This window comes from Pistacia vera, unplaced genomic scaffold (genome assembly GCF_008641045.1).
Source record: "Pistacia vera cultivar Batoury unplaced genomic scaffold, PisVer_v2 Contig50, whole genome shotgun sequence".
In the NCBI taxonomy this organism is placed as follows: domain Eukaryota; kingdom Viridiplantae; phylum Streptophyta; class Magnoliopsida; order Sapindales; family Anacardiaceae; genus Pistacia; species Pistacia vera.
In genome coordinates this window covers 270377-288189 of record NW_022196335.1, presented here as the reverse complement: position 1 = coordinate 288189, position 17813 = coordinate 270377, and the positions used below count along the sequence as shown (strand labels likewise).

General features: G+C 35.7%; 1 protein-coding gene and 1 pseudogene across 1 annotated transcript; both read left to right on the top strand.

Moving 5' to 3' along the window:
* Positions 1-2443: 2443 nt before the first annotated feature.
* On the top strand, positions 2444-6349 carry LOC116105503. Its single transcript, XM_031391915.1, has 3 exons — positions 2444-3564; positions 5064-5306; positions 6214-6349. Exons 1-3 carry the CDS (start codon positions 2444-2446, stop codon positions 6347-6349), a joined length of 1500 nt encoding a protein of 499 aa, XP_031247775.1.
* Positions 6350-8993: 2644 nt separating this feature from the next.
* LOC116105502 lies at positions 8994-11090 on the top strand (annotated as a pseudogene).
* The last annotated feature ends 6723 nt before the right edge of the window (positions 11091-17813 follow it).

Here is a 17813-nt window from a genome sequence, read left to right as displayed (position 1 = left end):
AATGGGATACAATCCTGCCCGAACCATGTTTGTTAAAGCAGTGGTTGTATTTAACCAATTAACAGAATCGGTTTGAGAATCTAAGATTGAGGTTTATAGGATGTGGGGTTGGTCCAAGGATGAGACTCTTGCTGCAATCAGAAAGCATCCATAGTGTATGCTTGCATCTGAGGACAAGATTAGAAGAGTTATGGAGTTGCTTGTGAACAAAATGGGTTGGTTGTTACAAGATGTTGTTTTGGAATAACATTTAGTGGATTTACATAATTTGTTTTATGATCTTATAATACCAAAGGAGTTTTTGGCAAGTTTATCGAAAAAGTAATGAAAAGAATAAATTTCTTTATGTTGATAGTGTCACGCGATATATGGGATTATTGATTTACAATATGATATTATTAATTTCATGTCGTTTGGGAACTCTTTTTATTCTTTGACTGTTTTGTAATGTTTTTTTTCTTTTTTCTTTCTTTCAATATTTCATACATTTGTCTAATTACGAGGGTTCTTAAGTTATGAGTTTTACGATGTCCAAGTGATTATATTGTAGGGAAACTAACTTATATTTCATACATTTGTCTAACTTCCTCCGATTTGCTCTTATAGAGAAAAATAGGAAAGGTTTTGCACCGGTATATGTATTTGATTTTGAAGGTCTTCTTATCCCACTAACTTCCTCCGATTTGCTCTTTTAGAGAATAATAGAAAAGGTTTTTCACCGGTATATATATTTAATTTTGAAGGTTTTCTTATTCTAAAAGAAGAAACCAATTTTGTCCCCATGTTAAGGGGGCTAACTTTTGTCTTCCTATCTAAGATGACACAAACATGGAATGTAACACACAATTCATGAGCTTTCATAGATTCAAGTCCAAAGAAAACATAATTGGACCATTGTGTAAAATTACGATGCTATTTTCATTAGCTCTATTACAAAACATATTTGTTTTAGAAATATGCAGATAAGTTTTTGCATTAATTTATTAGAGACTTTAGGAAGGAGGAAAAAGAAGAACTCACAGAAAGAAGATAGTGTTGCATAACAAAGATTACTCCGATTGATTTACCACAATCTCCCGATGTATGTTTTTGCAATAATTTTTAAACCTATTTACAACCCTACTTAGTAAATACGCATATAAAACGCGTATTTACGTATTTTATAAAGTGCTGCCGAATTATTCGAGAATTATTGGAGTATCCGTATAATTCGTGAATTATTGCAAAAAAAAAAAAAACAAAACTGATTGAAACGACGTCGTTTTAGTGGGGGAAGAAGAAATCAGTGGGTAAGGCATAGAAGAGATTGGAAAGGGGGAATAAAATAACCCTCTCAAAAAGTTCAAAACTCAAAATGATATCCATTTTCCCGCCCATTTCCCCACACCTTTACATTTTAAACTCAAAACACATACAAAATCATTTCATATTCTTAAATTATTTTCGTGCTATCTAATAAATTAGATTGGATTAATGATATTAAAATAATAATCTATTATGAAAAAAAAAAAACTATCATATATTATAGGTATAAAATAATAGTTAGACTATTGTAACACAAATCTTTTATATAGAAGTTAAAATTGGTTGCATTTAATATCAAACTTATCAAGTTTTAAATTAGTAAAGAATCATGGTTAAATATTATGTTTGAGTCTGGAGACTATAATTTGAATATTACTTATATATTGTATATTTGTGTTATTGGTTAATTGAATACTTTGTATTTAAAATACTATATTATTGATTTTAGTTAGGTAATCCATAAAAGTATTAAAACTAAGATTGATATTATCGTATTTTTCAAAACATATTATTAATAATATACTGTATTAAACCCGTATATATCCGTACCGTATTTTTTCCGTATCTGAATTTTATGACCAAAATTTTTATAAACATATTTTTCATCGTTTGTCGTATTATACTCGTAAAATTCCTATATCTTTTTTTGCCGTATCCGTATTTACCAACAAGGTTTACAACATCCATGGACAGAAGTTGCAGCTCAAGGAATGGCATTAAATGCGTGGCTCTTTAAATTTTTGTTATTCAGCACACGCATTTGAATAGGAAAATTACTCTATAATCTTAGATCCAAAAAAACTGGGTTAAAATTTTATCCAGGCATAGATCGGGTCAAGGACGGTGGATCAGATTTTTCGGGTCGGATTCGGGTCAAGTGATAGGACCGACACCGACCCGAACCTCTTTTTTTTTTTTTAAAAAAAAAAAATTTTATGTGTCAGTTTTCTATGGGGTCACATAAATAACTTAATATACACATCCACTAGGTTAACATTACAAAACTATGGCGGCTCAGAATTGAACGTTGAAGGCTCTATATTCAGCTTCAGCATATGTAGTCTTGGCATTGGCAGTTTGAAATTGAATTGAAGAAGTTTCCGGAATGCAGTTTAAATTTGAGTAAGTTAAGTTCATTATGTTTCGTTTTCTTTGTAGAACAACAAGAAAAGTAATCGCTGATAGCGATTTAGCTCTGAATCTCACTAGTCAACTGGGTTTTTCTCAAAATAAGATTTTCCCTACTAGGTTTCTTTCATCATCTTCGCATGTAGAGAAGAAACCGTTAAAAACTAAACAAAGTGAACAGGAAGAGTCCTTGAAAGTTTCATACTTGATAAATTCATGTGGCTTGTCTTTAAAATCTGCTGTTTCTGCTTCTAAGTTTATTCAGTTGAAGAACTCTGAAAGAGCAGACTCAGTCCTTAGGTTTCTCAGCGACCATGGTTTCACCAAAACCCAGATCTCTAAAGTTGTGAGAGGATACCCACGAGTCATTTCAAGTGATCCCGAAAAGACACTTTCGCCCAAGATTGAGTTTTTCCGTTCTATAGGGGCTTCAAGGAATGACCTAGTGGAGATTATAGCTGGGAGTCCACAATTGTTGTCTAGGAGTTTAAAGAATCATCTTATCCCCAATTACAATTTCCTCAAGAATGTTGTCATTCATGACGAAAAAATTGTTAAAGTTTTGAAGCGCATGGGACGGGGACTTTTACTGGATTTAAGGAGTAAAAATTTTGGTCCAAATATAGCTTTTTTGAAAGATATTGGTGTGCCTCAATCTCGAATTTATTTTTTGGTGGCTAATATGCCAAGCGCAGCACCTTCCAAACATTCTAAATTTTGCAAGGTTGTCAATGAGGTTAAGGAAATGGGATTCAGTCCCACCCAAACTGTGTTTGTTATGGCAGTTGGAGTAATTAACAAATTGAAGAAATCGGTTTGGGAATCTAAGTTTGAGGTTTATAGGAGGTGGGGTTGGTCTGATGATGTGACTCTGGCTGCTTTTAGAAGGAATCCATGTTGTATGCAAATATCTGAGGAGAAGATTACAAGAGTTATGGATTTCTTTGTGAACAAAATGGGTTGGCTGTCGCGAGATATTTCCAAAATGCCAGAATTTTTCAATTACAGCTTGGAGAAGAGGATTGCTCCCAGGTGTTTGGTTATTCAGGTTCTGCTCTCCAAAGGATTGATCAAAGAAAATATATGTCCATCTAGTTACTTATGTGTTGGGCAGAGCAAATTTATTAAGAGGTATGTAACCAGATTTCAAGAAGAAGTTCTGAGTTATTCGATGTATTTCAGGGCAAAATTGATCTTCAGGATGCCTCTCCTGGATTTCAGAGGCATGTGAAATGAAACAGGTTTAACTCTTGAACTGTGTTCAATATAAATTTTTTTGTTTTTTGTGGTAGTAGCTAATTTAAGCTAACTTAGATGTGGCATTTCAGAGCCAATGTTGGTTGTTACAAGATGTTGTTTTGGAGTAACATTCAGTGGATTTACATAATTTGTTTTATGATCTTATAATATCAAAGGAGTTTTTGGCAAGTTTATCGAAAAAGGAATGAAAAGAATAAATTTCTTTATGTTGATAGTGTCACGCGATATATGGGATTATTGATTTACAATATGATATTATTAATTTCATGTTGTTTGGGAACTCTTTTTATTCTTTGACTGTTTTGTAATGTTTTTTTCTTTTTTCTTTCTTTCAATATTTCATACATTTGTCTAATTACGAGGGTTCTTAAGTTATAAGTTTTACAATGTCCAAGTGATTAAATTGTAGGGAAACTAACTTATATTTCATACATTTGTCTAACTTCCTCCGATTTGCTCTTATAGAGAATAATAGGAAAGGTTTTGCACCGGTATATGTATTTGATTTTGAAGGTCTTCTTATTCCACTAACTTTCTCCGATTTGCTCTTTTAGAGAATAATAGAAAAGGTTTTTCACCGGTATATGTATTTAATTTTGAAGGTCTTCTTATTCTAAAAGAAGAAACCAATTTTGTCCCCATGTTAAGGGGGCTAACTTTTGTCTTCCTATCTAAGATGTAACACACAATTCATGAGCTTTCATAGATACAAGTCCAAAGAAAACATAATTGGACCATTGTGTAAAATTACGATGCTATTTTCATTAGCTCTATTACAAAACATATTTTTTTTAGAAATATGCAGATAAGTTTTTGCAGTAATTTAGTAGAGACTTTAGGAAGGAGGAAGAAGAACTCACAGAAAGAAGATAGTGTTGCATAACAAATATTACTCCTATTGATTTACCACAATCTCACGATGTATGTTTTTGCAATAATTTTTAAACCTATTTAGTATTTACAACATCCATGGACAGAAGTTGCAGCTCAAGGAATGGCATTGAATGCGTGACTCTTAAATTTTTTGTTATTCAGCACACGCATTTGAATAGGAAAATTACTCTATGATCTTAGATCCAAAAAATGGGTTAAAATTTTATCCAGGCATAGATCGGGTCAAGGACGGTGGGCCAGATTTTTTGGGTCAGATTCGGGTCAAGTGATAGGACCGACACCGACCCGAACCTCATTAAAAAAAAAAAAAAAAATTTATGTGTCAGTTTTCTATGGGGTCACATAAATAACTTAATGTACACATCCACTAGGTTAACATTACAAAACTATGGCGGCTCAGAATTGAACGTTGAAGGCTCTATATTCAGCTTCAGCCTTCGTAGTCTTGGCATTGGCAGTTTGAAATTGAATTGAAGATATTTCCAAAATGCCACAATTTTTCAGTTACAGCTTGGAGAAGAGCATTGCTCCCAGGTGTTTGGTTATTCAGGTTCTGCTCTCCAAAGGATTGATCAAAGAAAATATATGTCCATCCAGTTATGTGTTGGGCAGAGCAAATTTATTAAGAGGCATGTAACCAAATTTCAAGAAGTTCCTGAGTTATTCGATGTATTTCAGGGCAAAATTGATCTTCAGGATGCCTTTCCTGGATTTCAGAGGCATGTGAAATGAAACAGGTTTAACTCTTGAACTGTGTTCAATATAATTTTTTTAGATTTTTGTGGTAGTAGCTAATTTAAGCTATTTTTTATTTACCAAGTATTGGATCTGTAGTTCTTTTACGCTAGGATGAATGTTTTAACATAACATTCTTAAACATTAAGCTCTGAAATTGTTGTAAATGACTAAACTTGAATCTCAACATTCATACTGTGTCCAAATGAAAATTAGAAAAGCCAATGTTGGAATGTCAATGTTCTTGGAATATAACTAGATTCTTTGCTTCCTTCTCTCTATGAATGGCCTCTGTTTCTGCTTCCAAGATATATTACCATTCACTTGACTGTACATGAAATTTGTTTTATAGTCTAATAATATAATAGGATACTTTTGACAAGATTGATACTGATAAGTGATCAAAAGAACATAACAGTATCTCAATATTGTGGTTCTGCATATGGCTATTGATTTACAATATGATGTTATTAATTTTATATCTGAACTAATGAATTTGATATGCTAGAGTGATCCCAATTGATTAGAACACTTTGTTGGTCATGTATTTATTTATTCCCATCTAAAGGAACCAAAAGAAACATTCTAAAAATATTTAGTAAATTTTGCTAATAACGTGGATTCTTAAGTTAAAAGTTTATTGACATCTATGTAATTATGTTGTGGAGAAGCTAACTTGGATGCGGCATTTCAGATCCCTGCATGACGTTTTGAAAGTTTCAATCAATTTTGATAATAGCCGGAGATGATGCGAACATGGAACTCTAACAATCAATTCATAAGTCTTCATAGATTCAATTGAATGGAAATGGAGCCTTGCATGTAGTTGGCAAACTAGCTCTATGGCAGAGCATGTTTGTTAACAAAATATGCAGATTATAATTTCCTCAGGAACGTTGTCATTCATGATGAAAAAATTGTTACAGTTTTGAAGCGGATGGGACGGGGACTTTTACTGGATTTAAGGAGTAAAAAGTTTGGTCCAAATATAGCTCTTTTGAAAGATTCTGGTGTGCCTGAATCTTGAATTTCTCATTTGGTGACTAATTATCCACCTGCAGGTTCAGATATTGGGCCCCTTGGGCTTGATTTGTGCATATGATATCACAATCAATAGAGTCCGGTCCCAACATCAGCATGTATAACTAGGAATGCCACTATTGTTTGAAATGCAAAATTTAGGGTTTAATCATCCATGTTATCAAAATTATAGGCAATGAATGAACAATAAACCCCAAAATTGGATCAATAATTTTGGAGGTTGACTTATCTTATATGTCTAAAACATGTTCTACATGTAATAACAGAAGGGAGAATATTATGAATAAAAACTAAAATTAAAGATGAACATGTTGAAGTGATAAATAAAATCATATTCGTAGATTATAAATAAACCAGTTTGGTTGGATTCTTTATATTATAAAAAACTACTAAAAAATTTTATTATTCCTTCTGCTTGCTAGCTACTAGATTGTGTAAAACATAATAATATAAGATCTAGAACTGATTTATTTATTGAAATGATGACAGAGAATCGTGTAACCCATCATGTGATTATGAATTAAAATTAATTAACTGAAGGAATAGCAGACCTTGATAATTGAATATCTTTTCCTTTATATAAATAACAAAATGTAAGTACATACAAGAATAAGCATAAATTATATGTGAGAATTTTCAGTCTAACCTGAGTTGATTATATGTAAGATTCAAACTAAATTTAATTTAATGTCTGATAATTTAGATCTAATCCCAGTTAATTAATTTGATTTTTTTCTTGAGCTTTTTATTATTATTATTATAATTTACATGAAAACTGAAATGGTATAACTATACAGCTAATTGTTATGCCCGGAAAATAAAGTTGACGTGGGAAAGTCACGTGAGGGTGACCTCTCCGTCAGAGCAACACGCACACTTCAGACCTGCCAAATGTTGGAGCTCACACCGTCCATTTCCCTGCAATAAGTCGTGCGATGTCAGCTTGGGAAAAGGAAGAGGGACTAAAGCCGGATTAATCCTGACCACACCCCAAACATGGATTTAATGATGATTATACGCTTCATTTGATATAAAATGGGAGACCCCTTCATTAAGGGGATTCACCATTTTTCATACAAAAATCTCTCTCTCCTGTAAACATTTTCACTTTTTCAACCTATGTAAGTCAGCCCGTATGTCGCGACCTGACCACCAACATCAATCACAGTCAGTGGACGTAGATTTGCTACCTTACATCCGAACCACTTAAAAAACTCCCTTGCATTTATTTCGCTTGTATATTCCATTTTCACGTGTATTTAACGGTCAATCAACGTTACGCACGTGAGAATTCGTTGGTGCGCATTCCCAGCATCAACACTAATGTACCCTTCAATTACTCTCTTGGGTTTCGTTATGGTCTTACAGCTTCCTCGTATCTGAAGGAAGCAAAGTGCAAACGCAAACTGTCAAAGTGATGAATTTTGCTTAATTTTATAGAGCAGCTGGCCATTAACGAGTGCCTCTCTATCGAACCTCTCTTCAATTTCATTACTCATATAAATAAGAAATAATATACATGGGCACAATTACCTATACTACTGCATGTGATCAGTCCAATTCCCACCAAGTCCTGATGCATGGCCTTCGCTTAAGTATTAACTCCCGATAATTTTATCACACCAATTCACTTCACTCCAATAATTCTCACCGACCACACGTTTTTTTTTTTTTTTTTTTAACTTTAATGACCGAGGTATTGTATCAGTTTACACATACCTCAATTAATCTTTAAGGATTCTGAAATTATCGACTAAATATGAGCTCTAGCGATCATTTCTATTAACAATCGAGGAGAGACTCGAACTATGACCTCTTGGTAAATACTCAAAAGTCTCTATTAAACCACTCAACCACTCAGAGGTAGTTAAAAAGCTAAATTTTCTTTCCTAAATTAAATTATTTCCAATTGAAAAGGATTTCTAATACAATGGGATCATTGGGATGGGATTATTTAAGCTTGAATATTTTTGGTTTCAACCACCAGCAACATGCATGTGCATTTTTTAAATATAAATCTCTTAGATGGTATCAACAATGTAAAAATATAAAATTTCAATTAATTTTCTAGTATATAAGGCTTTAAAATATACTAATACTCTTTACACAAAGATGGAATTTAAGATCCCATATGATAATTAATAATGTGTCAATACAAGAAATTTAAGAGACTGTTTTATGATACTTTATTATATCTAAATTACATTAACCCAATTGTATCCTTGATGTGCTTTATGCACATGGAAAAGATACACTCTTTTCTAAGTGAAACAAACTGCCTTTATAACATAGTAACTAACAATCTTGGAGTTTGCCAATAGCATGGCAATTAAAACTTTATTCCACCATTATCTTCATTAGTTTAAGCTGATAAATTGTAAGATAATCCACCATCAAATCTACTCGAAAACTTAGGACAAATCTCGCAAGACTTCAAGACTTATTACAAAATAGATCTGCTTGTATCAAATTGATTGAACCTGTTTTTAAACGTATAAAATCAAAGTCATTCATTTATTCATTTCCCTCCTACAATCAACTTTGAATTTAAATGAGCATAAAACCATCAAATTCTTTGACTTCTCTTAGTCATTACCTCAAATAAAACAAACTCAAACACCAAGTTCCTGATGGATCCACCACCTCTGCCACCCCCCACCACCCCCACCACACCCCCATCCCCGCTGCTACCACCACCGCCGTCCCTGCTGCCACTGCTATCCATCTCAATTATCCTGACTCCATTGACTCCTCTCCTCGCTCCCGCAATAATGACACTTATGATGACCCTCTGCCGCCAGTCCCTGGTGCCAAGCTCCGCCTGATGTGCATTTACGGCGGCCACATTATCCCCCGTCCCCCACAAATCTCTCTCTATGTAGGTGGAGATACGCCCTGGTGGTGGTCGACCGCCACTCGTCACTTTCTCTCTTTGCACCCCGCCTCTCTCGTTCTCTTCTCCATGGCCGAAGCTTCCACGAAAATACCAGCTTCCTAATGAAGATCTTGACTCTCTTGTATCCATCACAACTGAAGAGGATCTCGAGAACATGATCGAAATATGACCGTTTAACATCAACTTCAACTTCTGTATCTTCTACACGGATTCGTCTGTTTCTTTTCTTTACAGCCTGAAACTGCAGCCTCCATGGGATCACTTCTTGATGATGCCAAATCTGAAACTGGTTTGTTGACGCTCTCAATGGCTCCGGCTACTTCCTAGAGGGCTCTCTGATACCACCATGGATTGCTTACTAAATCTTGATAACGATAACGACTTGGAGGCTCCACCTGAGGCCGATCACAACAGGAGGTGAAAAATGTGGCGCATGAAGTGCATTATTCTATGCCAGATTCGCCTATGTAGAAACTAGTTCATCTTTTGGCTCGTCTTCTTCAAGTCCTTCAATGTCAAATTTGCCACCGATTCGTGTTCGTGTTGAGGATCAGAAGAATGGGATGAAGAGAAATTTGCTCAGATGATTTTTGCTCATAGTGGTTTGCAGAGGCAGGATGATGGATTAGTTGTTCACTCAGGTATTCCACCTCCAATTCCGTGAGTTGGGTAGTTCCGGGGCTCTGACTTCACTTAATCATACAGTTGCGTCTATGAAAATTCAAGTAGGATTTTATCTGATGATGAGAGATCGGATCATGGTAATCCTGTCCGGTTAAGGAAACCTCCATTGCCATTGCAGCCAGTTCAACACAAAGCCGGTACAGCTTACAATTTGCCTTCCCCTGACTCTGTTGCAAGGAATTCATTCTTTCTCTTAGATCTTTCATAATGTATTTTTTTATTGTATCTCATATTCCATCTATTGTATTCGAAATGATAATTGATGAGAAAATTTTTACAGTGACAGCAGCATTGCATCTGCAAGTTCTCTTTCTAAGCCCATGTATTATCAAGACCAAGTTGTTGCTGCACACAGGGAGAGCAGAGGTCCCACGGCCCAAATACAAGTAGTGAAATCCCAATTCCAAGCTCACAAATTCAAGATCAGACTTATGTTTTGCCTCCACAATCAGATCAACAACAACAACAAACACATCAAACACCAACACAACAATTTGCACACGCGAGCATGCACTATATTCCCCATCCTGCAACCAATCCGGTGCCAATTTCATCTTACTATCATCAAGTGTATGCACCACCACCGCAACAACTTCACCACCCAACTGATCCACAATACCCGTTTATGTAATGCCAGTTACTCAAAACCAACCATTCATGTCAATGCAATCTAATCTAGTTGACACTAGTACTGTTGTGGCCTCAAGCCGCCCACTGACGCCTCCAACTCCGACGGTAGTTGCAGCCTCTGCAGCATACAAAGACTCAATTCCACCGATTTACCCCACAAAAACAGCTACTCAAGCTAAACTGAAATGCCTGCAAGTGTATACAGAACGCTGTGACTTCAACTCCTGCGTTAGTCCAAATTCCTGCTAATCAATTTCACAACAGTATGTTGTTTACTCTCAATTGCAACATCCTTCTCAGTCTATTGCGGTTGCTTCTGGTGCTGCTGCTAATTATGGTTATGAGTATGCTAATCCTGCTCATGAACAAGTTTACTATGCATCACATCAAGCTGCCCCGTTGCCTTCTCAGTACAAAAGCATGAGCCCAGCTGCAGCAGTTGCGGCATTAGCCGATGCCTCAAACAATGCCTGCAGATGGCACTATGCAGCAGATCAGAACCTCACAGGCGCTATGAGGCCTTCAGGAATGCTAATCAATTTTGGTGGTACCTTGGTTTTTATGTTCCATTTATGTTATGGTATAGCTTTAGTGGATTTCACAATAGGGTTATGTATCTAGTTCTTGTTTCTTCATTGTTGTTTAAATAAAGAATAAGGTCTTCTTCTGTATTGTTAAATTAATCAAGGGGCTTCTAATAATGTGCTGTATCATAATTATAAAACAGGTTGAAGCTCATAAAACAGTAGATTGTTTTAAGTTTTTTATCTATTTATTGCTTATTTCCAGTTTGCGAATGTCACAAAAAATAAAGTTGTTGATATAACTACAATTTTTCGAGTTATAGAAATTGTTTCAACCTTTCCTGCACTCTCAAGCATATAGTACTTTAATATCATAATCTGAAGGAAGCTAAACTGAATATTTGTGCAATCACAAATATGGCCACTTCTCCATTACACATCGAAATTGAAGCTAGCTCAAAATCCGTTATTCAATGTTTGACTAGATAACTACTGATTAGAATGATCTTAAACAAGAAATTAAATTCATGAATAACATACACAACAATACCACATTATTTAGGTGCCCAAAACATCTTTCTGAAACTGCAATTTGATCTTCTTGAGTTTTGCTAATGCATCTTTCATATTGATCCTCTGTTCAGGTGACTCCATGGAACATTTCAAACCAAATCCATGATACTTAACATGCAATTCACTTTGGCATCAAAAGATTCTTGTCTCTCAACAATTAGCATCCACAACTTCAGTCACTGCATGAGGCAGTGACGACTCTACCAAATTCTTTAAACTCTTTCTCCAGCAAGCATCTCATCTGTAGCTTCTTTCTTGTGAAAGTTTCCATACATAAAACACCAAAGCTGTAGACATCACCTCTTGTGGAAGCAATCCCCATTGATCCGTACTCTACAAAATTTAAATTTAATTTCATCATAAAGCAAATGATCATTATTAATATTCTAATTGATAATAGACCATATAGTAGTGTATGCTTGAATATTTAGTGTGAACAGTTAAAATATAAATTAAGATTTAGAGTAGAACACATCACCCGTGCCATATATCCAATAGTGGCTAGTGTTGTAGTTCGTGTCTTAGAATCTCCATCATTCAAGAGTTTTGCGATACCAAAATCACTCACATGTGCAACCATATCTTCATCCAGTAGGATATTGTTTGGCTTCAAATCACAATGGATGATAGGTGTTGATAACCGTGATGGAGTACTCAAGAGCGGATGCAACATCTATCATTATTGTTCAACCCTTGCAGCATATCTAGAAATAGTTTGAGAATACAACCCACTTCTCAAAGCTTCCAGTCGGCATAAATTCAAGTATCAGGGCCTTAAAATCAATTACTACAACTACTCAGATTTTTATGAGATTCTGATGACGAAGTTGCGCAACCCTTCACATTCAGAGTCAAAGCTCCTAAGTACTTGCTCTACTTGTAAATTAAAAACTTTTATCGCAACATTAGTCCCACCTGAAAGCATCCCTTTAATATTGTGCCAAAACTACCTGTACCAGCAAGTTGCACTCCTAAATCATCAGTTGCTTGTTGAATTTCTAGATATGATGTTCTTTTCCATTTCGCTAAAGGTACAAATCAACTTCGTCAATGGGGGAATTTTTTCTTTTGTACCGACACCTTTTGAAGACAATGATGACATCACTAAAAAAATTGACAAGATCAAAGGCAAATATATTTCAATACAAGTGTAATGGTTGTCTTAGATCGTTTGATGGTGCCACCCTCGCACAAAGGTACGCCTACTTTAGTGATCCACATAATGCATGATTTAACAAAAATGATCAAGCTGAAAAGCTTTTGGAAGGTCCTTTGGTGAATTTCCCCTTCTAACCTATTAAGCAACACGTTAAATTTTTACGATATGAGACGACTCCACTAACTTAGGAATTTCACTTGAAGACTGTTGTTTGAGAATCCAGTGATACCAAGCTTATCAAGTGCCAAATGTGGTAGGGATTGGCCCATCAAATTTATTGTGAGCTAAAGATAGAGTTTCTAGAGTTTCAATGTGCCCGAGAGTGACAGGAATATTACCTGATAATTGATTCTTTGAAAAATCTAGAACTCTTAACATTTAAATTTTGTTGGTCTGAAGAGAGGGAACCACTTAGAGAATTTGATGACAGATTTACTTCCAAGATGTCTTAAGACTCCATAAGGACGCACGGTTTCTGAAGTCAATCTGTAGAGTCCAAGTAAAGATATCTTAGACAAATCAATTTCACCAAGCACGGTTGTATGCATCCGGAGAGATCATTGGTACTTAAGTATAATTCATAGAAATTCTCTAGTTACAAAGCTCATATGGAATGGATCCCTGCAAATTGTTATTTCTGAGGCTTAGAGCTTGGAGGTTGGGTAATCTTCCCACAGTTGGAATAGATCCATTCAAGTCATTCATCGAAAGGTCTAAACCAAACAAGCTATGTAAATTACCATTTTCTGCCGGAATGCTGCCCTTGATCTTGCAATTACTTGCATGAAATTAAAGAGATGCTGATATATTCCCAATTGAAAGGGGAAGGACGCCATACAATGGATTACAATCTAAGTAAAGAACTTTTAGTTCTCTGCAATTTGTAAAAGAAGAGAGAAAGCTCCATTCTGTAGTGGGTGATTCAGTGGTCAAGTTATTTGCCACAAGGCCAAGATATTTAAGGAGTCTCAAGTTGCCAAATGTATTTGGAAAAAGGCCAGAAAATGAGTTTTCGGTCAGATCTAGGGAAGTGAGTTTGGAAGCATTGGAGATGGAGTTGGGGATCGCTCCAGGAAGTTTATTTCGCCCTGCCTCAAGAATCTAGAGGTTCGGAAGCCATTGGCCTAAGCTTGACAGTAGACAGCCCGAAAGGTTATTCAGGTTTAGACCAATATTTGCTATGGTTGAAATATTGAAGATTGATGCTGGAATTATACCAGTTAAGCCATTGCAACCTAGGGCCAAGTCTCGTAGAGACTGCAAATTCCAAATCTCGTTTGGAATTTCACTTGCCAAAATGCAAATATTGATGCATAAAGCCTTCAGCTTTTGGGATACCTTAAAAGTTACGTTTAGTCCAGGGAATGTTGGATTATTGGGAATGTTGGATACTGGAATCTTATATTACCTTAAAGATTATTGGGAATCTTTAGGAAAATGTGTTGGATTAGTTGGTGAGTATGTTATATTAATATGTTTGGTTAGAGATAATAAATTGGTGGGTATGTTATTTAAATTAATAACTTGACATCTTTTTTAATATTAATATAAGATTATTTTTATTATTAATTTTTGAATAATTTCTTTTAACTCCCAATATTTCATATTTAGCTAAAACACCCCCGCTTACGTAAAACTTTAATTTATGATAAAATCACCCCCACCCCTTGCTGCCACCACAAACCACCGCTAGAAGTCATCGAAAGTTGTCATGAGTAGCTCACTATGACCAAGAGGCTCCGATATGGCCATTTCTGGCCATATTGATGGCCGAAAACAGCCATATCAGGCCAGATTTTTCTGGAAATGACCAGATCTATTTTGGTCATTTTCGGCTAGATCAATGAATTTGACCGTTAAAAATCTGGCTGTTAACGACCAGATCCTTGGCTATTATCGGCCAGATCTCACCCAGATCTGGCCACTAATGGCTAGGGATTTGGCTCTTAACGGCCAAATCCATCGATCTGGTTGCAAATCGCCAGAATAGATCTGGCCATTTCCGGCCAGATCTAGCTTGATATGGCCATTTTCGGCCATCAATATGGCAAGAAACGGCCATCTCAAAGCCTCTCGGAGCCTTCTAGCAACTTTCGATCATTTTTAGGGACTCTAGCAACTTTCCGACGATGGTTCGTGGTGGTTGGCCTGTTGTCGGCGGCGGTGGCTGGGGGTGGTGATCTGTAATTTGTTTTAAATATAAGAGCATTATTGTCCAAAATTTTTATTAGAATTGTAATAAAAATAAGATTACCTTGGTAATCTTACAATACCTAAGAAAATAGAGATAATCAGATTACCTTCAATATTATCAACAGTAATAACTATTGATAATGCAAGATTATCGAAATCTTATATTACTTGACAACCAAATATGGTAATCAAGTAATATAAGATAATATAACCCCAATAATCTTAAATTACCTTCAACCAAACGCCCCCAAAAGAGTTTATGAGATTCAATTAAAAATAAATATTTAGTTAAGAAATAGTATTAATACCTAAAATACATAAATTGAAGCCAAGATTGTACCTGTTAGGCGATTTTTGACCGAAAGTAAAACTTCTAGAGAAGTACAGTCGTTGAAATTCTTGGGAATAGTGTCACTGATCATATTACGAGAAAGACTAAGGTACTGAAGTGCTAGAAGATGATTGCAGATATCCGCTGGGAGACTACTGAATAGGCCACTGTTGTTAAGATAAATTATCTCTAAAGAAGAAATATTGAAGGGTCTGTTTGGTATACTATTTTCTATCCTATTTCCAATCCTATTATCAAAATAATTGTTTGTTTCATTATTTAGGAAATACTATTATATTTTATTCAATTACTTTTAGACCCTTTAAGTTTATTAATTTAATTAAACACCCACAGAAAAAAGTTTAAAAATTAACAAAAACACCGGTATCCACCCACCCACATTTGCCAGATTCTGGTAGGCATCGCCGAAAAGTGGCCGGAATCTGGTATAATGGCGCACTACCGACTGGATCTTGTTGCTAGTGCGTCGATCTATCATTTTCTGGCCAGATCCACCGTGGATCTGGCAGTAGCTAGTCGTCAACAATGACCAAAGATGGCCATATCTTGGCCTTCATTGACGACCAAACATGGCCAGATCTGGCCATAGATTGGGCCTTTTTCAGCTAGATCCATGGTGGATTTGGCTGGAAAAGGCCATCTCAACACACGACCGACCAAATCTAATCGGTCGTGCATCGATACGGCAAATTCGACCACCCTCTGGCGGTGGTGGCCGATTGCCGATATTAATGGGTGGGTGGGGGTGTTTTTGTAATTCTAAATGTTTTTATTAAGGGGTGTTTTGTTAATTTTTAAATCTTACCTCGTTATTCCCACCCAACTCTAAAAATATCCAAAATAATAAAACAAACACACTCGAAGATGCTTGACGAGAGGAGACCAGTTGTTAACTCAAGATAACAAATTAAAAAATAATCAACCTCAAACATACATATTTTAATTAAATATATTCTAAAAGATTTCAACTCTCACCCGTTGCTAAATGATTTAGTCAATTCTAATTCAACATTTTACTCATTTTTGTTAAAAGTTTTGTTACGGATTGTTTGAGTTGTAATCTATGTGTTTGATATTACATATGATAAAGAATTAACTCAATTAAATTAAAAAGTTGGGTAAGAGGTTATTTTATAAATGAATAAAGAATACATTTTAATTGTATCTCATATTCCTCTATTGTATTCGAAATGATAATTGATGAGAAAATTTTTACAGTGACAGCAGCATTGCATCTGCAAGTTCTCTTTCTAAGCCCATGTATTATCAAGACCAATTGTTGCTCACACAGGGAGAGCAGAGTTCCCACGGCCCAAATACAAGTAGTGAAATCCCAATTCCAAGCTCACAAATTCAAGATCAGACTTATGTTTTGCCTCCACAATCAGATCAACAACAACAACAAACACATCAAACACCAACAACAACCAATTTGCACACGCGAGCATGCACTATATTCCCCATCCTGCAACCAATCCGTTGCCAATTTCATCTTACTATCATCAATGTATGCACCACCACCGCAACACTCACCACCCAACTGATCCACAATACCCGTTTATGTAAGTGCCAGTTACTCAAAACCAACCATTCATGTCAATGCAATCTAATCTAGTTGACACTAGTACTGTTGTGGCCTCAAGCCGCCCACTGACGCCTCCAACTCCGACGGTAGTTGCAGCTCTGCAGCATACAAAGACTCAATTCCACCGTTTACCCCACAAAAACAGCTACTCAAGCTAAACTGAAATGCCTGCAAGTGTATACAGAACGGCTGTACTTCAACTCCTGCGTTAGTCCAAATTCCTGCTAACAATTCACACAACAGTATGTTGTTTACTCTCAATTGCAACATCCTTCTCAGTCTATTGGGTTGCTTCTGGTGCTGCTGCTAATTATGGTTATGAGTATGCTAATCCTGCTCATGAACAAGTTTACTATGCATCACATCAAGCTGCCCCGTTGCCTTCTCAGTACAAAAGCATGAGCCCAGCTGCAGCAGTTGCGGCTTAGCCGATGCCTCAAAACAATGCCTGCAGATGGCACTATGCAGCAGATCAGAACCTCACAGGCGCTATGAGGCCTTCAGGAATGCTAATCAATTTTGGTGGTACCTTGGTTTTTATGTTCCATTTATGTTATGGTATAGCTTTAGTGGATTTCACAATAGGATTATGTATCTAGTTCTTGTTTCTTCATTGTTGTTTAAAAAAAGAAATAAGGTCTTCTTCTGTATTGTTAAATTAATCAAGGGCTTCTAATAATGTGCTGTATCATAATTATAAAACAGGTTGAAGTCATAAAACAGTAGATTGTTTTAAGTTTTTTATCTATTTATTGACTTTATTTCCAGTTTGCGAATGTCAGAAAAAAAATAAAGTTGTTGATATAACTACAAATTTTTCGAGGTTATAGAAATTGTTTCAACCTTTCCTGCAC